The 22998-nt window shown below is 46.2% G+C and overlaps 1 protein-coding gene and 1 pseudogene across 1 annotated transcript in view; one reads left to right on the top strand and one right to left on the bottom strand.

Moving 5' to 3' along the window:
- LOC129694908 (potassium voltage-gated channel subfamily H member 3-like) overlaps positions 1-21468 on the bottom strand; it is a 48869-nt gene extending 27401 nt beyond the window's left edge. Inside the window, exon 1 of the mRNA XM_055631665.1 lies at positions 21211-21468. Coding sequence (XP_055487640.1) covers positions 21211-21310 — 100 coding nt within the window. The 5' untranslated portion in view covers positions 21311-21468. The remainder of the gene's footprint in view (positions 1-21210) is intronic.
- LOC129694909 (U2 spliceosomal RNA) lies at positions 3874-4040 on the top strand (annotated as a pseudogene).
- Positions 21469-22998: the final 1530 nt, after the last annotated feature.

The raw sequence follows: 22998 nt of genomic DNA, 5'->3' as shown, positions 1-22998 counted from the left end.
CTATTGTCAGATGTACAGTAAAACGTTTTTTGTTGCATGCCATCTAGTCAAAGAACAGACTCTACATAATTACAATCAGGGCATCCAGTGTACAGATAAAGGTAAAACAGATAAAGGGTATAACAATTATGTCAGATAAAGTCTGATAATGTCCAATTAAAGATCGTTCAAAGGTCTCCATTGACGAAGATGGAAGGTCAGGACCGTACTCCAATTGGTGAGAGGACAGTTCAATTGCCTCATAACAGCCGGGAACAAACTGTCCTTGAATCTGGAGGTGTGCATTTTCAAATTTCTGTACCAATTGCATAAAGGCAGATTGGAGAAGAGGGAGCGGCCTGGGTGAGACTGGTCCTTGGTTATGCTGGTTGATCGGCCTAACAGAAACCCTCACCTGTGTACAGCTATTGTACTATGACACACCCTGTCTTGCCCCTCCTCTCTTCTAGATTTAGGAGGGTATATGGGGAAGGGGGGGACCTGGAGCGGGAAACTTAGCGCCCTTCACGTGGTGATTATTATACCTTGGGTACGCCAGCAAAGAATTTCACTGTGACTTGTCAATATAGATGTCCACCTACGACACACACCCACGACAACCTACTGTACGTCCATCCGTGACAAGGTACGACAATTCAGTCGCCGGTACCTGTCGCCGGTTGAAGTAGGTTGATGCAGGTAGTCGCCAATGGAATTCACCAAAGTCAGCACCGGCGACAACCTACCTCATCCTGGCGACAACCTATGTCATCCTGGTGACAACCTACAACAAGCCAACTGTCACCGACTGTCGCCGAAAAGTCTTGAACATTTCAAAGTCTAATGGCGACCAGAAAAACGCTACAATTCTTTAGGCGAATGTGGAGCCTACTCACGACCATACAGGCGACACTCCGGCGACAATGTGGCGACAGCCTTGTCACCTGTAGTCACCTAAAAAATTGCCTAAGCGGGACAGGCAGCATTTCTGGAGAGAAGGAATGGGTGATGTTTTGGGTCGAGACCCTTCTTTAGCTCATATTCTCAACTCCAATGAGGCTAATCTTTGTTTAAGGATGGGATAGGATAAGTGTAAGACAGGATGCGAGTATGTATCATTTGTTAGAGAGAATTAATCGTTTGTAGTTTCCTTTATTTAGAAGATACTGGTGGCACAGGTGGTGAGTGCAGGTATTGATGAGTTGTTCTGGGATACCCGAACCAACTGTTGGGCCTTATCGAGGTGGCGTGGGGCCTAACTCAATGAAACACCAGTGAAGGGAGATGCCCACTTGATAACCCCAATGATATCCTTGCATCTACAGGATCAGCTGGTATATGCTTGGAGTGTGTTATACTTCGCATAAGTTTGTATAATCATTTTAGATAGTACTTTGGCTTTGGGCTTGGGTGCTTGCTTATCCTGGTGTTATAGCACGTACGTTGCGTTTTAATTGTAATTTACTCTTAGGAACTCTTTTATTTAACTATATTTGCCAAGGTCTTCCTTTAGGTACCATTAACAATTCTGACATTACCAATACCAGAGCTTTTATTTGTAATGCTCATGTTTATAACCGGAAGTGGCGGCGCTGGTGAACGGCTGCGGTTCGCCTGCAGTCCGTTTGCTTTTACTTTTTTGTGTTGTTTTTTTCGTTTTGTCTAGTTATGTTTTTGGTTTTAGGTTGTGTTTATGTGGGGGGGTGAAACGGGGCTTGCTGTCTCTCCCTTGGGGGAATACGACTTTTTTGTCGTATCCCTCTTCTCTGCCTGAGTCTGCGCTGAGGCCCAATGGCGGAGCTGGCGACCTCGAGACTCTGGAGGCAGCCAGTCAGGACTTGCCCTGGGCTCGCTCCCGTGAGGGCGGCCCGGCTCGGGGCTGGAACGGCGCTCCCGTGAGGGGCTGTGACGCTCCCGTGAGGGCGGCCTGGTGCGGGGCTGAGACTCTCCCGTGAGGGGCTGTGGTGCTCCCGTCGGGGCGGCCCAGCTCGAGGGAGGAACAGCACTCCCGTCGGGGCGGCCCAGCTCGAGGGAGGAACGGCACTCACGTGAGGGCGATCCGGCTCGGGGCTGGAACGGTGCTCCGGTGGCTGGGACGGCGTTCTGGCGGCGGTGACCTGAGTCCGGGGTTCAGCCGCGGGCCGGCGGCTGCGAGTGCTGGACTGGAGGGCGGCAGCTTCGACCACCCCGGGCCGCGGTGTTTGAGCCGGCCCGTTTGCGGGGTTCGGTGAGCCGCGGGACTGTTTGTGCCATCGCCCGGTGGGGAATCGCCTCAGCGCAGAGGGAGAAGAGGAGGGAAGAGACTGCAGCCCTAAGATTTTTGCCTCCATCACAGTGAGGAGGTGCTTGGAGGACCCACTGTGGTGGATGTTAATTTGTGTTTATTGTTGTTTATTATTGTATGATTGTATGTATGACTACAGGCACGAAATTTCGTTCAGACCGTAAGGTCTGAATGACAATAAAGGTATTTTACTTCGGAGTCACGTGAGTGACTTCGTGAAGAACCCCGCTTCCACGCATGCGTGTCATATCGCTACACGCATTGCAACGAGTCACACAGAGGGGGAACGACGTTCCCCAAGCGGGAGAATTTGAAAGTTGGGAACAGCAGGTAAGAGACTCTGCGTTCCTTTTTTCTACTTACCTTTTAGGTGGCTGCGGAAAGCTGGCGGGGGAGACCCGTGGAGTGCAAGCAGCCGGCAGCAACAACAGCACGAGTTTTTTCCCTGGAGGGGAACAACCTGTGCCCGACTTTGCTCCCGCACCGGCAAAATTCACTTCTCGGCCGGGCGGGAAGCAAGCAAAGAGGTCCCGTATGCCAGTCTCAAGCGAGACTGGCTTGGAGCAGTCGCTAGCGGCCAGCGCGGAGGCAGCAGGACAGAGAGCAGGGACCAGCGCTGTAAGTACCTGGGGTACACAGCAGGGCTGGAAACGCTCAGCGAGTGCAGCGGCACTAATGGAGCTAGGAACTGGACGTCCGGGCCGAAAACCTTCTTCAAAAGGTAAGCACCGGGGTTGGTCCAAGGGGTCCCTAGGTACAGCCGGGTTTTACCGGCTGCGGAACTGCCGCGAAGGACCAGGGCCGTGAACTCCGGGGTCGGTCCGAGCGGCTCAAACCCAACACACAGGGAACGACGTGGGAGCACTCCGGAGCCGACACAGCCCCAAAGACCGACGCTACATGGGCCTGGGGCTGTGGAACAGGTAGGAGAATTCCTTACCTTTCTTATTCTTTCCAGGAAGGCTGACGAGCTGCCGTTTCTACAGCAGCAGTCAGCCAGCAACGGAAGTCGGCACCACTGTCTCCCAGAACGGGAGCGAGTGCCAACTTCACCCCATACGGGGTGAAGGGAAAAACAGAGCCAACAACCCACAAAACAGTGGGTTGTATTAGGGCTCTGGCACTTTTAAAATTAACGGAGAAGGACCAGCCCCTTAAACACCGGGGTCGGTCCGAGCGGTTCAAACCCGACACGCAGGGAACAACGGAGAATGAAAAGTCGGGAACAGCAGGTAGGAGACTCTGCGTTTCCTTCCACTTACCTTTAGGTGCAGACATGGACTGGGTCCATGTAAGGTGCTGGCAGCGGCAGGAGCACTGGCAGTGGCAGGAGCAGCAGCGGCAGGAGCAGCAGCGGCAGGAGCAGCAGCGGCAGGAGCGGCAGCGGCAGCCGGCAGCGGTAGGAGCAACATGGGCACATCGACGGAGGGGGAAAACATCTGTGCCCAACTTCGCTCAAGCACGGTGAGAAAATTCATTTCTCAGCAGCAGCAGTAACGGCCAGCGCCGAGGCCAAGGACTTTGCAGTGCAGTTGACTGGCTGCAATCTACCACAAGGGACCAGTAATGTGAGTACCAGGGTCGGTCCCAGCGGGGTTTTAGTTACAGTAATCGCTTCTCGGCCTTTTGGCTAAGATCAAGTGTAGTATCTGTTCTTATCAGTTTAATATCTGATACGTCCCTTATCTAGGGACCATATATTAAATAAAAACTATAGTAGCTGTTATTATCAGTTTAATGTCTTATATGTCCCTTATCTAAGGACCATATAAGTAAGAGTGCCCAGAATTGAGGGCATTAGAGTGGGGTTGACCGGCTGCAATGACCACAAGGGGCCAGTACTGTCAGTACGGGGGTCGGTCCCAGGGGTCTAAGATAAAGGAGCAGCCAGGAGCGCTGAGAGCGTTGAAGCCGGGTTAAAGAAATAGATGGAATCAGCTGTGCCAGTTATCCTCCACACCGGCCATATCCACTCCACGGAAGGAAGGACAAAGCTGGAGAAGGAAGACCGTGGAACAACGGGCAGCCAGCAGCAGCCAGCGGCACTTGGATCATCCATAGTGGGATCAGCTGTGCCCGATGTCGGCCCCGCACCGGCCAGATCCAGGCGGCCGAGCGGTAAGGCTAGACACAAATCAAGCAAGGTAGTGGACTCAGGGGGTCCGACTTTGCATAAAACCGCCGGCAACCAGCGCCCGAGAGGGCTGGAGCGGGAAGAAGCGGTGTATGGAGCCTTGCTCCAACGTGATAAACCCACAGCAGTACCTCTTTGAGGGCTGCACAATGCTTCTACCCCATCAGAGGGGAGCACTGTGGGTCAGTTCTGGGTTGACTTGCAAGAGGGGTCCGCAGAACAAAAGACAAGTGGGCAGCAGTTAAGCCCCACATGGGTACCCCGTGCGGGACCCTAGAGATCTCTAACTCTAAAAAAGAGTAGGCAGGACCCTGATGGGCCAGATCCTGGTAATACAGCATCCCATGATCCTAACACAGCAGGGACTCTGCTGGACATGGTGGCTGATTACTTTAACCAAGTCAAACATGGGTAGACTTGGATCCAGGATGGCAATAGTATTACTATATGTCTGGCCACAAACGCCAACAAGGAAAATTTACAGACAGTGGCCAGACATCTGCCACCTGGCAACGGTGAGGCATTACAGGTGCCCAGTGTAAACCAATGCATTTGGCAGCAGATGGGGATGAACATCAGGAACCAGGACCTCAAGATCCACAGAACCTTAAAGGGATTGACGGAAGGCATCATAGCATACACCCGCACCCTGGACTAAACGTAGGTAACCAAAAGACCATCAAGACGCACCAGCTCTGTTTAGTAATATGCAATATGACCTGAACTACACGTGGAAGGCGGCCATTCAGCCAGCACTGGGACCCCAAAATATGCTACCATTTGCAAATAAAGAACCGTGTGTGGACAAAGCCAAGACACTGGGGCTCATCAAGGCCAGCGCAAGGGCCTATTTTGGAGCATGATACCAGCCACAGGCAAGGCCATAAAAAATGTGGCTCATACGAGTGGCAGTGCCAGAAATCAATATTACCCTGGAAGATGCGGAAGACTCAACCTCCCACATAACTCCGAACAAGAGATATCAAACCAGAACCTCCTTTTCAAAAAACCAAGGAAATAACACAACCACCGGTAACCATGGAGGTAGGTGGGTGGGGTTTTTTCTTCTGTTAAAATAGGGACCTACGATGGTAGGGGAGGTTGCAACACTACAGTTATGTATGGTATATAATCACTACAGATTCATATAATCTCAGCAGTATTCAGGGTTATCTGATAGGATTTACTCATCCCAATAACCACAGTACAACATACACCAGAAGGGCATTTTGTCCTTACCTAAACCAAACAATTCTAAAACTAGCTTCGCATTGTTATGTAAACAAAGCCATAGGGTGATGTATTTCCCCCGTTCGGCCCCATCAATGGGGTACTAGGGAAAATTCAACTACACTCGGCATCTGGAATTCTCAGAGTACCCGACTGACCTTCAAAATCATGGTATTCGGTCATACAGGGGATGGTGTTACAACCATGTTCCCTAATGAACATAGGGGGAAAAAAAAAAAAAAAAAAAAAAAAAAAAAAAAAAAGAAAAAAAAATTATGGATTTATCCAGTGACTGGAGGCAGTCATCCATGCCATAAGACTATGGATTTATTGATTTGTAGAGTCTAAAAGACCCACTACACGGCTTTCGGCTGTCAGACAGGACGATGAATCTCATCTCATCTGCACTAAGACTGTCAACACGGAAGCAGTACCTTGGACACATCAAGAAATGGGGCATATACTGCTTGGACAACAACCTCGACCAAAGGCCAAGAACTTTCTGGCCGTATTGGAATTTTAACAAGCCTCCATTATGATAATCGATGGAGCTACAGTGCCATCAATAGTGCCACAAGTGCACTCTCCAATTACCTATCACAAGGAACGGAGCGGCACGAGGTGGGAACGCACCCCTGGTAAGAAAACCAGGTACTCCGAAATCTGGGACGTGGGTGTCGTTTCTCAATATGCTGAGGAGCTTGTAGCTCATAACAGCGTTGTCACTTCAGTAACAGACCAGGAAGATGGTTATGCTCATGGTGTTATTTACCGCACAACAAGTCCAGCCATTAAGCAAACTGCGCCTGGACTCCCTGATCATCTCACCGAGAAACTGGTGTTGTCATACAGGATTTAATAAAAGAAAACAGATCGGTTTCCTTGGGTCAAGTGTTTGAATTTATAGTACACCCATATGGCAAACGACTGTGTATAGCAAGACACATCTAACAATACATAGAATATACTAAGAACATTCGAGGTCAGGAAATGGAGTTGTTTATCTCTTACAAGAAACCGCATGAAAGGGTTACGACTCAAACTATATTAAGGTGGCTCAAATAGGTCCTAAAAATGACACTAATGTTTTAACTCTCATTCCACCAGGGCTGCAGCAACATCCGCAGCAAAAATTGTACAGGTACCCACAGACCAAATCCTCAGAATGACAGGATGGTCATTCAAAAAGGGTTTTCCACAGGTTTTATAATAAACCAGTTATTTTTTGGAGCCATCATTTGTATTAAGAAAACATTTTATGTCCAACAGAATAATTGCCCGAAAGGTTACAGGGCTATGATTCTCAAATCTTAAAAAATGTTATATAATGTTTTCATTATACCACACAACTCTTTGTATAATTGTGTTTTAAAATTACTAATGATGCTCTCTCCCAATACCCAAGGCAGTTGTGAAGCATGGACTCGTTCCATGGCATGAGGTCACAGAGCTTTGAAATCTTCACGAAGTCACTCACGTGACTCCGAAGTAAAATAGTAAGATTAAACGAGAACTTACCAGTTTGAAGTTTGATCTGTATTTTATGAGGGTTACGATGAGGGATTTTGTGCCCTCCGCTCCCACCCTCTTATGATCATATCAAAAACTGGTATCTCTTTGATAATCTTACTATGTTAGATCATTATAGGTTCCTGTGACCTCACACCGCTGCTTTGAAGAATGACACGCATGCGTGGAAGCGGGGTTCTTCACGAAATCCCTCATCGTAACTCCTCATAAAATACAGATCAAACTTCAAACTGGTAAGTTCTCGTTTAATCTTACTATTCTATTGTATTCTATTCTATTCTATTCTATTCTATTCTATTCTATTTCCCCATTTCCTTCTTTTGAGGAGCAACATGATGTGATAAACTAAATAAATAAACACGTTACTCTTACTGTGATCAAAGGCCACCAAATTGCAGATAGAGTCATAGAGTCATAGTGTGATACAGCAGATAAACAAACACCTCGGCCCAACTGGCCCACACCGGCCAACATGTCCCAGCAACACTCGTCCCACCTGCATGCGTTTTGTTCATGTCCCTCCAAATCTGCCCTAGCTATGTACCTATCTAACTGTTTCTTAAACATCGGGTTGTCCCAGCCTTAACTACCTCATGTGAAAAGGTTACCGCTCAGCATCCTATCAAAGATTCCTATTATAAATAGTTTTTAGTTCAAGGAATCAAAAACATCAGAGTTTTTCTCTTGGGAATTTGAAGAGATTTGAAAAAGCTTTGATGTTTACGTTTAGAAATGTGAACACACCTCTAGAATTGCCCTGCATACACTGCTCATCAGTTTGCCGAGTTTCCAATGAATGTGTAGGCTTCTTCACGGGACTGAATCAGTAGCTAAAGTCTGCCAGGAAGCATAGTTCACATTTCAACAATTGTATTGTATTGTATAGTATTGTATTGTATTCAAATTTATTGTCATTGTCTCAATTTGAGACAACAAAATGAATTTCCCTTACAGGCAGTATCATAAAAAAAATCACAAAAAAAATAATAATAAATAAATAATAAAACATATTAAAAATAAAATTGAAATTGAATCAAAAAAAAGCACAGAAAGTCCACGACACAACATAACATAAATGGCACCAAGGTGAGGATGGCACCATAGTCCAGCCAGCCTCCCCTCCGTGTTCATCTGTGGTCGGGGCCTTCTGAGCACCCGCAGTTGCCGCCCCGGGTGGCCCGATGTTCAGGCCCCCACGCCGAGCTGGTGGAACGCCGATGCCGAACCCCGACGGTGAACATCCTCCTCCTCAGCGGCCCGGACCTCCCGATCAGCCGCCTCCCGCTGCCGGAGTCTGCAGCTCCCGAGTCCGCGGGCTGAGCCGGGCAGAGTAGCAGGACCACTGGCTGTCCATCAGCGCCGCCCGCGTGGGAGCTCAGCAAACCGCAGCTCCAGGATGTCGGTGCAGCAGGTCCAGCACTCCGGGCTCCAGATGGCGACCCCCGGTAAGGCATCGCCAGCCCCGCGATGTTTCAACGCTGTCCCGCCGCTGCTGGAGCTCTGGTCGATCCCGGCAGGAAAGGCCGCACCAATCCAGGTAGGTAGGCCACTGTGGGGGGAGGGGGGGGCGAGGACGCGACTCGAATAATAGTCGCGTCCTCACCAGGAAGCGGCTGAAGGACGGTATCCCCCGCACCGTGTCCTCTTCCCCCACATAAAAACACCAAAAAACACAAAAAAAACACACTTTTACATAACTAAATAAACAAAAAAACAAAAAGATACCAGGCTGTAGGTGGAGGCTGCTGGCACCAGCACCACCGGAACAAGAGAAGCCTATAATAAATGTGTTGCATATTACAAATTAAATGCATCAATCAATTACTGAATGAATATGACACCAGAAAGAGTTTGACACTTTTCAGTGAATATTGATGGCTGCCATTTTCGAATGTTTATTAACGAGCCTCAAACTACATAAATAGACAATCTGATGATGGAACACATTCAATCAAGTCCACTCAAACAAGATAAGCAGTGTCAGCCGCATATGAATTAGAGCTCAATGCTCCCCATAGGACATAATATCTGCGAACATTTGCTTTGCTTCCAAAATAATGATGAACAAAAGCAATCCTTCTATGTAATTAGTTCAAATTAGTGCTCACAAAAAGCTCAAATGTACAATTTGTGTTAACATTGTGATACAGCAAGGTGAAAAACTGATTTATCAAATCATGTGGGACATTGAGGTTTCAATCCAATTCTTTAAAATGATATGTGAATATGTGATACCCTTATTGGAAATTTTTGAAACAACACCAAATCCAAATCCTTGCATTGTAGCAATCTGCATGGTTTAGAAAGCATAAAAGCATAGGCAGTGAAGAAAGCAAATGGCATGTTGGCCTTCATAGCGAGAGGAGTTGAGTATAGGAGCAAGGAGGACCTATTGCCATTGTACAGGTCCCTGGTGAGATCGAACCTGGAGTATTGTGTGTAGTTTTGGTCTCCTAATTTGAGGATGGACATTCTTGCTATTGAGGGAGTGCAGCATAGGTTCACCAGGTTACTTCCTGGCACGGCAGGTCTGACATATACTGAAAGAATGGATTGACTAGGATTATATTCACTGGAATTTAGAAGGATTAGAGGGGTTCTTATAGAAACATATAAAATTCTTAAGGGATTGGACAGGCTAGATGCGGGAAAAATGTTCCCGGTGTTGGGGGAGTCCAGAACCAAAGGTCGTAGTTTAAGTATAAGGGGTCGGCCATTTAGGACAGAGATGAGGAAAAACTTACATCCAGAGAGTTGTGAATCTGTGGAATTCTCTGCCACAGAAGGCAGTGGAGACCAATTCATTGGATGTTTTCAAGAGAGAGTTAGATAGAGCTCTTAGGGTTAATGGATTCAAGGGATATGGGGAGAAAACAGGAACAGGGTACTGATTCTGGATGATGGCTTGAAGGGCCCAATGGCGTACTTCTGCACCTATTTTCTACGTTTCTATGTTTCTATATAATTCGCTCTGATTCCCAGTGATCATTGTTTACAGAGATTTCTAATTCTTGCAACCAAATCATGGTTAAATGGTTAGCATTCCTGAAAGATGATACAATGTAAATTAGGCTGTTCAATTAAGGGCAACGCTCCATGTGATATAAAATGAACTGCTTTAATTCTGTCGTACTTTACTGTTCCTCTGCAAATGCTTCAGAATATATTTCCACATGTGAAGAAACCACAAAAATGCTCGTTTTTTTGTAATTGTCCTTTGAGATTATTTTATATTTTGCTTCATTTTTTATATCCTATTGTGTGTTTTCATCATGGTGGATTTCATCAGCAGGAAGTTGAGAAAGATAGATTAATCTACTTCACAAATTCCTACTGTAAAGTGTACCTATCAGCAGTGGTAGTGATGGATTTCCAAATCCAGCAGGGCTTTTATTTATTTCAGGCAAATTCATCTTCGCAAAACTATCGGAGAAGCTGAGACAATTACAGACAAAGCTAGAGCCCCTGACTAACCACACACACACACACACACACACACACACACACACACACACACACACACACACACACACACACACACACACACACACACACACACACACACACATACACACACACACACACACACACATATGCACACACACACACACACACACGCACACACACACCCACACACACACACACACACACACACACACACACACACACACACACACACACACACACACACACACACACACACACACACACACACGCACACTGCTAATTGTGGCGAGCATTGCATGCTACAAGTAGTTATAAAGCGGGTGCAGAATTACTGGTAACAATAAATCCTTCCCCAATGGGCTGAAGGTATTCTATGCATAATTGTGAATAGTAGGTCACTTGAATGACATCAGTGGATTGATGGTCACCGTTGCGGACATCAGGTCGGCTTTCTTGAGAGCCAAACCGCAGAATCCAACTGGAGCAGATGCTGTCTGACCCGCTGAGTTACTGCAGCTTTTTATTTCTGTCTTTGGTCAATAAGTAAGAGTTTGATGTAGTTGTCATAGACAATATAGACAATAGACATTAGGTGCATGAGTAGGCCATTCGACCCTTCGAACCAGCACCGCCATTCACTGTGATCATGGCTGATCACTCCAGAAGTGGTGGCGCTGGTGAACGGCTGCGGCTCGCCGGCAGTCCGTTTGTTGTTTTTTTTTAATGTTGTTTTTGTGTCTTGTTTAGTTAAGTTTTTGGTTTTTAGGTTTGTGTTATCTGTGGGGGGGGGGGGGGGGGGGGTGTGAAACAGGGCTTTCTGTCTCTCCCTTCGGGGGGAATGCGGCTTTCTTGTCGTATCCCCCTTCTCTGCCTCCATCTGCGCTGGCGACCTCGAGACTCCGGAGGCAGAGCCTGTCAGGACTCGCCCTGGGCTCGCTCCCATGAGGGCGGCCTGGCTCGGGGCTGGTACGGCACTCCTGTGAGGGGCTGAGACGCTCCCGTGAGGGCCGCCTGGCTTGAGGGTAACGGTGCTCCCGTGAGGGCGGCCTGGCGCAGGGCTGAGCCGCTCACATGAGGGCGACCCGGCTCGGGGCTGGAACGGTGCTCCGGTGGCTGACACGGCGTTCTGGCGGCGGCGGCCTGAGTCCGGGGTTCGGCCGCGGGCCAGTGGACGATGTCGTCAACAGCTGCATCTACTGGACTGGAGGGCGGCAGCTTCGACCACCCCCGGGCCGCGGTGTTTGAACCGGCCCGTTCGCGGAGCTCGGTGAGCCGCGGGACTGATTTACCATCGCCCGGTGGGGAATCGCCTAAGCGCAGAGGGAGAAGAGGAGGGAAGAGACTGCAGCCCTAAGATTTTTGCCTCCATCACAGTGAGGAGGTGCTTGGTGGACTCACTGTGGTGGATGTTAATTTGCGTTTACTGTCTGTTCTGTTGTTTATTAGTGTATGTATGGCTGCAGGTAACGACATTTCGTTCAGACCTGAATGACAAATAAAGGATCTAAAAAAAATTCTAATCATCCCCAATCAGTATCCTGTTCCTGCCTTCTCCCCATATCCCCTGACTCTGCTATTTTAAGAGCCCTATCAAGCTCTCTCTTGAAAGCATCCAGAGAACCTGCCTCCACCGCCCTCTGAGGCAGAGAATTCCACAGACTCACCACTCGTGTTTCCTCGTCTCCATTCTAAATGGCTTACTCCGTATTCTATTGTCAAAAATTGATCTGTACTATGACCAGCTCTCAAAGCACTTCATGGTGGATATCCAAGCTACCGATCAGTAGTCATTAAGGCATGCAACCTTGTATTTATGTGGCACCAGCATGACAGTGAACTGAAGGCAGATACTGGAGTAGGGAAAGGTTAAAGATGTCCACAAATACTCTGAAAATAGAGACCTGCGACGTTGGACCTGCGACTTGCGACCAGCTGCCCCGCTACTCTGTGACCGCTCCAGTATCCCGGGTGCAGCCGAGCTTGATGGTGCTGGAGTTTATACCCTGGTCTCTCTCCTTCTGGGCCACTCCTTGCAGTCGTCACCACCAGCGGCTCCCACCTCCACTCTACGGTCTCCAGGGGTTCCAAGCATACACTGCAAATGCCCGCTGGGTCTTTGTCAGCCACCAAGCCTGTCCTTGCTGCATGGTCTTGTTTGTCCTTGTCTGTCCTTATCCGGTCCGCCCTTGTTCCCAGCGGTCACTACCTGTTCATGCCGGCTGCCATCCGGGGCCTCTCAGCATAGCTACGTACCAAACTCCACCATCATATCCCTGCACATTTACACTATCCCACACACACTGGGGACAATTTACACTTACACCAAGCCAATTAACCTCCACACCTGTACGTCTTTGGAGTGTGGGAGGAAATCGAAGATCTCGGAGAAAACCCATGCAGGTCACGGGGAGAACGTACAAACTCCGTACAGACAGTACCCGTAGTCAGGATCGAACCTGGGTCTCTTGCGCTGCAAGCACTGTAAGGCAGCGGGAGCCGTGCTGGAGTGGACCCAGCCATGCAGCAACTCTACCGCTGCGCCACATAGCCAGCACTCCAGCACAGCCAGGTCCACTCATGCATGCAGGCTATCCTTGTTTATGCAATGGCAAATCCCTCTCGATGTTTCCTGCAGGGATATCAATCTGCCATGGGCAGAGAAACGCCACACTGCTGTAGTTGCACAGCAGAGTTGATTTGGGTCGAGGCAGAAGGCGGGTCACTGCCACAGCAGCGGTTTGCCAATTACTGCTCTAATACTATTTACACATTTGTACATGGCGCCACTGTAGTGGGCTGGATCTCAACTAATGATGAGATGAGGTAGAGGATAGAGATAGGCAGCTTTGTAGCACAACACAACTTCCACCTCAATGACAGTCAACTCAAGGAGATCTCCGTCGGCTTCAAGCAGATTGAAGAACATGCCCAGTCTGCAAGGTGCTAACGTGGAGATGTCCAACACCTTAGATTTCTTAGAGTTATAGTGATGCAGTGTGCAAACAGGCCCTTCGGCCCAGCTTGCCCACACCGGCCAACATGTCCCAGCCACACGTGTTATAGAGTGATACAGTGTGGAAACAGGCCCTTCGACCCAACTTGCCCACACCGGCCAACGTCCTAGCTACACGAGTCCCACCTGCCCGCGTTTGGCCCATAACCCTCCAAACCTGTCCTATCCATGTACCTGTCTAACCGCTTCTTCAACATTGCGATAGTCCCTGCCTCAACCACCTCCTCTGGCAGCTTGTTCCGTACACCCACCATTATTTGTGTGAAAAATTTACCCCTCAGATTCCTGTTAAATATATTTCCCCTTCACCTTACTCTTGCGTGTAAATATTACAAACAATTTGACCCAGTCAAATCTCATTGGTGCTATGAGCAAGAAAGCACACGGAAACCTTCCTCAGACGATGAAGGAAATTTGGCATGTCTACAATGATTCTTCCCATTTTCTTCAGGATTACTATATGAAGCATCCTCTCCAGATGCTTAGTATGGCAACTGCTCTGCCCAACACAGCAAGAAATTACAGATGGGGCTCACTCCAGTCCATCCAGCTAAAGACCACCTCCATCTCCATGCAGCTCAACTCCATCTACATTGAATGCTGCCTCAGTAAAGCAGCCAACATTAACAAGAAGTGGTAGGGGGATGGGTAGGGGGACCTAACTAATTATTTTCCCCATACTCTACATCTTGGTCAATTAGCTGACTGCAGCGGTGAAAAGCAGTGTTTGCTAGATTTTGATTTGCTTTAATGTTTACAGTGTTCTCCCAGCCACCGACTGCCTGATCTAACTGTTTTAGTGAGTGCACTGCCCACTGTGGAAGAAAACCACATTGAAAGGCTGCAGATTTGACACTCATCATCGTTTAGCATAATACATTTTTTGCATTTCTTTCATTCATTTGTTCTATATCTCTCCACATCACCGTCTATATCTCTCGTTTCCCTTTCCCCTGAATCTCAGTCCGAAAACGGGCCTCCACCCGGAAGGTCACCTATTCCTTCTCTCCAGAGATGCTGCCTGTCCCACTGAGCTGCTCCAGATTTTTGTGTCTACCCTAGGTTTGACACCATGTCTGCCTTCAAATAACTTCAGTAAGGCTGGTGATAATGACATATTCAAAGATATGAAAGGATATATAACCATATAACCATATAACAATTACAGCACGGAAACAGGCCATCTTGACCCTTCTAGTCCGTGCCGAACACGTATTCTCCCCTAGTCCCATATACCTGCGCTCCCACCATAACCCTTTATGGTATGAGTGTTATGAAGGTTATGGTATGAGTGCAGGCAGGTGGGACTAAGGGAAAAAAAGTTGTTCGGCACGGACTTGTAGGGCCGAGATGGCCTGTTTCCGTGCTGTAATTGTTATATGGTTATATGGAATTCCTTTCCCGTCCATATAACTATCCAATTTATTTTTAAATGATAAAAACGAACCTGCCTCCACCACCTTCACTGGAAGCTCATCCCACACAGCCACCACTCTCTGAGTAAAGAAGTTCCCCCTCATGTTACCCCAAACTTCTGTCCCTTAATTCTCAAGTCATGTCCCCTTGTTTGAATCTTCCCTACTCTCAGTGGGAAAAGCTTATCCACGTCAACTCTGCCTATCCCTCTCATCATTTTAAAGACCTCTATCAAGTCCCCCCTTAACCTTCTGTGCTCCAAAGAATAAAGCCCTAACTTGTTCAACCTTTCTCTGTAACTTAGTTGCTGAAACCCAGGCAGGATTCTGGCAAATCTCCTCTGTACTCTCTCTATTTTGTTGACATCCTTCCTATAATTATTCGACCAAAATCGTACACCATACTCCAGAATTGATGAGGAAGAAAGGGGGGAAAACATAGAGATTAGTTCCCCCCCCCCCCCCCCACCCCCCCCCCCACCCCCCCCCCCCCCCCCCCCCCCCCCCCAGTTCAGCGAGAATGTATCCATCGCCGCTGCCTCAAGGTCTGGTTCCCAAGCGACATACATCGGTATGTGGTGATTCAGTCAGGATGCAAAGAAATCGATATCTGGTGTTCCATATTGCTTTGTAATTTCAGCAAGTACTTTGATGTTTAACATGTCTGCCACAGTATTTAGCTTACCTGGTAGGTAAGTTGCTGATAGACAAATATGTTTGACGACACACCATTACCAGATTGTGTTGATCAAATTGCCACATGATATCGATTTTATTCCGCCCATGTGGTTAGTATAGGCCACCACTGTGGTATTGTCAAATTGTAAACGAACATGCAAAAATTATGCACTTTTGAACAATATGTTTTTAACCCATAGAACGCACCCAACATTTCCAACTAGGTTTTGTGTCCAGTGTCTGTAGTGGTGATGACTCTAGATCTACCACCTGTTCTGGATATGGGTTATTTTGTTTAAAACACTAGCACCTTTGCTCTAATGCAAAGGTCCAAGTTAAGTGGCTGGTAATGCTGCTACTAATTTCCCAATCACTCTTGCCAATTTGTCGAATGGTTGGTTGATTGTTAACCATTAATTTGTTACATGTTTGTGCCAATTCTGCTGACTGTCCTTTTGGCAACGTTATAGACATGTGGACTGAGTTAATTGATTATCAGATAGTCCATAATTGTGGATGGCGTCAACGTAGATTTATCTGGATTGTATGACAAAGCCCAGGTTAAATAAGTTTTTGGTAGCTAATGCTGCTGAATTAGCTAATTCCATGGTTTTGTCTATTGTTAAATATCATCGACATATGCCATGACAATATGTTTCCTTAATAGTGTCAAGGCTGGTTTAAATAACTTGGAAAACAATTTTGGCTCATATTTAGCCCATTAGTCAATAATTTGTACTGCCATAGTTACCCCATCCAGGTAATTTTTTAGGTATCTTCGATGATCTTTATGAATGGGCACTGAATAGTATGCATCTTTTGAGTCGATGCCTACCATAAAGTATCCTTAGGAAATCCATTGTTTGGCAGTTACACATGTTTTCCATTAAAGTGTGTATACCTGACAAAATTATTCAATGTGGTTAAGTCAATGATGGTGCGACATTCACCATCTTTTTTGGTTTTAGTAAATTTAATACGAATTCCAAAGTTTCATATTTAGGTTCTTTATGACCCCTTTGTATGTAACTTCTCCAGTTCAGCTTGTCCCTCATGTTTTTCTTTTTAGTGAGAGGGTAAAACCCCTTTGGGGTGCATGCTGAGCTGGTGGCAAGTTTTTCTTTAATTCAATTTTTATCCTTGAATACCTTTTGGTACATAACTACCAAGTGTGATAGTTCTTCATGCTTCCAAAACCAGGTGTAGTTCCCCTTCCCCCCCCCATTAGTACAATCCCCTCACCTTTTATCTGATGGTAGGAACCAGACCCACCTACCTCCACTGTTGTTTGGTGGTGTGTTCATTTCTTTGGTTTCTGGTTCCTTGTCTGTTGGTGTGGTGTTGTTGGGGGTTCGCGCGTTTTCCATGGGGCCCGCTCTGGGCCCTGTCCTGAAAGACTTGCGGGGATGGTATGCAGGTCCCGAGCTTTCACCAGTACCACAAAGTAGACGCCTACTGGTGGATGCGTAGAGGTACTGCCGTCTGGGTTTTGAGTGGTTTGCTCATTCCAGGTCCTGCCCTCATGAGGCCAAATGCCTTGGATTCTTCGTCCAGATTTTAGGTTTGATTTGGTAATTCTTTGCCAAATAGCAGGATCTGTGGTTCTGAGGCCGGCGTTCTACACAGTCCTATGAATTTTTTAGGTTGAGGGCAGGTTTTATGACCTCCTTCCGGAGGTTGCCAATCACATACTGTGTTGCACAGTAGAGCCAGGGTGTTTTGGCATGTCAACCCTGTCCATGGAATGAGCTTGTGAAATGATAGCTGACATCAGGGGCATCAACATTTTTTGTAATTTTAAGTTTTTGGGTTTAAATACCCTGCTCAATTACATAGACTATATTATTCAAAAACGAGGTTGAATAAATTTTATCCAAACGTCTCTCCCAGATGCGATAAATGTTTGTTTCAAAACGCTAATATAACACACTCATTTGTTGGATGTACAAAGTTGAATAAATTTTGGAGTGATATATTTGATATATTTACAAAGATTTTCAAGTCAAGAATAGAACCCAAAACGGAATGGATTATATTTGGAATAATAGGAGAAGATACCAATTTAAATAAAGATCAAAATGTTTTTTTTAATTATGGGTTAATAATTGGAAAGAAATTGATACTTAAATTTTGGAAAAATACAACCACACCAACTGTTAAAATGTGGATTAGGAATATGATGGACATAGCACGCCTTGAAGAAATGAGACTCCGACTAATAGATAAATATGACCAATTCTTAAAGAGTTGGTCTCCTTTCATCGACTTTTTGGAATCATGTGATGCAGCGGTGCCGTAAGGATTGCCGATTTCAGTTCATGACGCGGATAGAGCTACATCTCCGAATACAGATTTGAAAAATTCTCTTTTAAGGGGCCTTCTCTTCTATATTTACTTTCCTCTTTCTCTCTTCCTTTTTTTATTTTTTATATACACACTTCGCGTTTTTCTACTCTCTACCATCTATTTTTCCACTTTTTCCCCTTTCTATTGCTTTCTTTTTCTTGTTCTGCTTACTTCTTTCTTATAACATAAAACTAGAGGTTGTACATAGAATGGATTACGGTATTACATAGTTGGCACCTAAAATTAGGTGCCACTGTACTGTTTTGTGCTGTATTAACTTCTAATAAAATAAACAACAAAAAAAAAAAAAAATACCCTGCTCAATGTACCCCCAGTAATGGCAGGCATATTGAGCAAATGCAATTTTGGGGAGGCGTGATAAAGTCCAACGCCTCAATGACTACCTGTCTTGGAGAGGTTTAAAGGACAGGTAGTAAGCTGGCCGCCAGTTTAGGCTGTAACGGCCATCCCGCTCGTGGTGTTGCCACGTAGCGGTTCACCACACCCAGCAGCTCTTCCTGGTCCTGTACCTCAAGCATACTCCCGATTTTCTTCAGCCAGTGACCCCTCTTCTTGACCAGCCCAGCCCTGGTCGCCAATGCTCCCCTCTGTTGAGGGAGATGCGATGGCCAGTGCGTTAGTGCACTGGAGCGGGAGTGTTTGTGCTCCCTTGGCGAGCTTGCCCCATCTCCTGGAGCAAGTCTCGCTGGAGCTTTTGCTCCATGAGCCTTTCCATAAGGCTTGAAACGGTCACCTTTAGCCGCTCTCGGGCGGGAGTCTACCATGCCGGGATCTTCTGAGTGAACCAGCCGGTCCGACTACCGTTATGCCTTACATCCAGCCCGCTGCGGTTGGTCGCCAACGTTCCCTTTTGAGCTGTGCTAGCGGCGCTGGGCTTGGCTTGGAATGCTGTCGGTGACTGTGGGTCCAGGTGCCGCCGGTCACCCCCCACTGCTGGAACCCTCCTGGTCCATTGCAGCCCAACGGGAACGACCTTCCTTGATGTTTTCCCTGTTCCATTCCTGTTTAAAAATAAAACAGAACAGGGTTTCGAAAACACCATGTCCTCAGAGTAAGATTTGCTTACCTGAAGGTCCGTTTTCAAATTGTTGTGGGAGAGCTCGCACTCCTGTCCGTCGCTGTGCACTGCGTGAGACGCTATGTCCCGCATACGTGCTGGACGGGGTCTTCACGTAGTCACTCACGTGACTCCGAAGTAAAATCACCACCACACACTACTGACATTTAAACGTATTCCAAGTATTGTGGTTATATACAAGCCTTAGTATTGTAAATATTGTATGTGACAAAGCTTACATTACCTCTGATGAAAAAGTCACTGCGATTTATCTTTCCTAAACCATGCTCATTTTAAAAATTTATTTTACTTGACCCTGCAAATTTTTGCATTTCTTGATTGTTTTTAAAACCACGGGACTTGTCATTCATGCAGTGCTGGCTCGAAGGGCTGAATGGCCTCCTCCTGCACCTATTTTCTATGAAACATTAAATTATACTGTAGAGAAATATGGAAAATAAGTCCAAGGTACTTGAACAGTTGAAATTAGTGATGACCTTAGATAGAAATACAGGCTGAGAGAATGTTCATTAATTTAACGCCACATGACAGAGTTGCCATTGGAGCACAAAATTAAATTAACGAATTGTGTAACTTTAAAACACAAGGTTAAGCTACAAAATATGCTGCTTAAACATTTCTTAAAGTTAGGGGAAATAACAATTCAAGCTTTTTTTAATTAGGGAAATTAGAACCAAGAAGCTCCGATAAACTGGCTACAACTTCATAAGGAGTTAGTGGACCATTATTGTCTAACCACATACTGTGCCAACTGTGAAAGAAAACAATAAATTCCTTTCTTATTTAATTTTGATCGGAATTGAACAAGGTAATGAAAGGGTGTGTGGATGTGGCATTTGACATCTCTTGTTGACCAGGTGCAGAAGAGGATCGTGAGAATCAGTAAATTAGATTAAGATGCATTACCTCTTGTCTGGGAATGCGTGGAATGGTGAATGATGAGTGTAAACATAATAACATTAGGACAGAGATAAGGAAGCCTGTTTCTCTGTGGGAAGTTACAATAGACCACCTGCGCCCGTACCACTAGTAGCGCAGAAACGTTGCAGTAAATAGGGGCTTATGATTGGCTCGGAGACAGGGCAGTGGCGTGGTCTGCTAGAAAGATGAGATAGAATAATGTTAAGATGCCCTTGTATTATGGTTGACTTGTATTAACCATCTGTTGTTGAATAAGATTGAAATAAGCAAAAAGTGTGTTATGACTAATTAAATAATTGGTACCCATGTGGTGGATAGTAATAAAAGGACAAAGTATATTCTCGTATAGTTGTATCTAACAAAAAATAAAAGCACAGTATAACTGTTGACTAATTCTGATGTGAAGACAGGGAACTGGTGTGCAGTTAACTGCGGCCATCTCTCCATGATAAGCAATAAAGCCTCTGAAAGCAAACCTCAAAGTCTCAGCTTTTCCTTTATTTTCCCTCTGTTCATTTCTTCCACAGCATCTTTTCAATGGGATTTACCGGGGGTGGAAGGTTGCAACCTTCACGCGGTCAGCGCTGTTTCGACAAATGCAATCAACCCAGCGTGCACAATCAAATAAGATCAAATAGAACAAGTTGTCCCACAACTTTAGGTTGTGCAAGCCATACGCAAGAAGAAGAAGAAGAATTTAAATTTACATCAAACTAATATATTTACATCAATGAAGAAGGATCTCAACCCAAAAATCACCCGTTCCTTCTCTCCAGAGATGCTGCCTGGCCCGCGGAGTCATTCCAGCATTTTGTGTCTGTGATCCTCCTTTACATCAATTAAATGGATAACCAAGAACCATTTGCCTCCTGTGACATTTAGGAGAGTGTACTGTTTGTAATACCATACATTGTTGAAAATAATACCTCATGGTATGTTAGTTGATCGTTGTGTAGTTGATATGTAGCGGATATTTAATATACCAGCTTCTACCTTTTATGGAAAAAAAACACAAAAGGAATCAAGAACCTCTAGGCAATGGTTGCCATTGACCTCAGTAGATCCAGGGCAGAATACCGATGTTGCCTTACACACTGGCAATCTAATCCAAACTGCGCAAGTGCTACTACTCACCAATCTCCCAGGTGGACAGGTCATTGACTTCAATTTCCTTCTGCCCAATGAAGTACCAGATGCAGGCCATCCAGTGTGCGATCAGAGCAAACATGGACATGAGGAGGGTGAGCACCACGGCACTGTATTGGGAGTAGCGGTCCAGTTTCTGAAGCAGCCGCAGTAGTCGCAGTAAACGCACCGTCTTTAGCAGGTGAACACCAAAATACTGTGGAAATAAATCTCAATTAGATACCATACGATATGAATTACATACGATAGAACTTTATTTATCCCAGGAGGGAAATTGGTCAAATTGCGACAAGTATTTTTCAGCTCAACACACAGTTGATGGTAATAAACGAGCAATTATCTTATTTTTAAATGTGACCACAGCCACAGTGGGCATAGTCTGCAAGGTTAGTATTTATTGACATGGGCCACAAATTCCCTGCAAGTCCAGGCTGGTAAGGCCGACACAATTCCTTCTCTGAAGACCGAGCTTCAGCTGTGGCCTTCACTGGAGGAAACTACTATGCTTGGCCCATGCAGGACTCCAAACCCACCAATGTGGTTTTGTCAGCTCCATCACCAATCACATCTTCGCCTCTCCCCCTTTCTGCTTTCTTCAGCAACCACGCATAAAGTCATACGGTCATAAGTGATAGGAGCAGAATTAGGCCATTCGGCCCATCAAGTCTACTCTGCCATTCAATCATGGTTGATCTATCTCTCCCCTTTAACCCCATTCTCCTGCCTTCTCCCTATAACCCCTGACATCCGCACTAAACTGTGAAATTCTTTCGCACTGAAGGCTGTGGAGGCCAAATCAATGGATATTTTTAAGGCATAGATAGATAGATTGTTGATTAGTATGGGTGTCGTGATTATGGGGAGAAGGCAGGAGAATGGGGTGAGGAGGGAGAGACAGATCAGCCACGATTGAATGGCAGAGTAGACTTGATGGGCCGAATGGCCTAATTCTGCTCCTATCATTTATGACCTTATTTATGACTAAACTTCAAAAGTAACTTGTTTCTGTTGAAACACATGAGCAGATTCTGAGGGTATTAATGTAAGTTCCTTCTAAATCTGCTTCCACCAGTTGTGCTGTGCCTATAAATTCCTGGAAGCCCTTTACATGTGGGGATGGAAAATACACTTCCCAAATCTGATATTCTAAATCAGTGGTTCTCAAATGGGGGTACGCGTACCCCTGGGGGTACGTGAAGGCACTCCAGGGGGTACGTGAGATTTTAAAATATAGGCCTACATATACAGGGCCGGCCTTAGGATGTGCGGGGCCCAATTGGGAACAATTTTGGTGGGCCCCAGGTTCCCAGCCAAGGTGTGTCAGCCCAGTTATTTAGTATATATTATGAAATTGTACACTAGGTGCTATGGATTGTACACTGTGTGAATCTCTCCTGCTCCCTCCTGTTTGACTGTCAGTAGCTCCACTGGCTTCCAACCTTTACCGTAGCTGCTAATTACCATTAAACTGCATTATGTGATTGGACACAATGCCCTTGGAGACAGCGGCTGATTGGACGGGAGGAGACCTATTTGTTGATTGGACGGGAATTTTAAAGCAAGCTGGTTGGTGATTGGATGCAACCCCCTTAGAGACAGCGATTGATTGGCCGCCAAATAAAATGGTCAAATCTGTAACAAAAATCGCTGGTCGGTGCGAACTCAGTGACTATGTGGTTGTATCTCCAAACTAAACAGTCCAAACTAAACATAACATACAGGTACAGTGGACTATCTGGTTGTATCTCCAAACTAAACAGTATAACATACAGGTAC

This window comes from Leucoraja erinacea, unplaced genomic scaffold (assembly GCF_028641065.1).
Source record: "Leucoraja erinacea ecotype New England unplaced genomic scaffold, Leri_hhj_1 Leri_851S, whole genome shotgun sequence".
Lineage (NCBI taxonomy): Eukaryota > Metazoa > Chordata > Chondrichthyes > Rajiformes > Rajidae > Leucoraja > Leucoraja erinaceus.
Note: the sequence above shows the minus strand (reverse complement) of the source record. Positions and strands in the feature narration are given on the sequence as shown.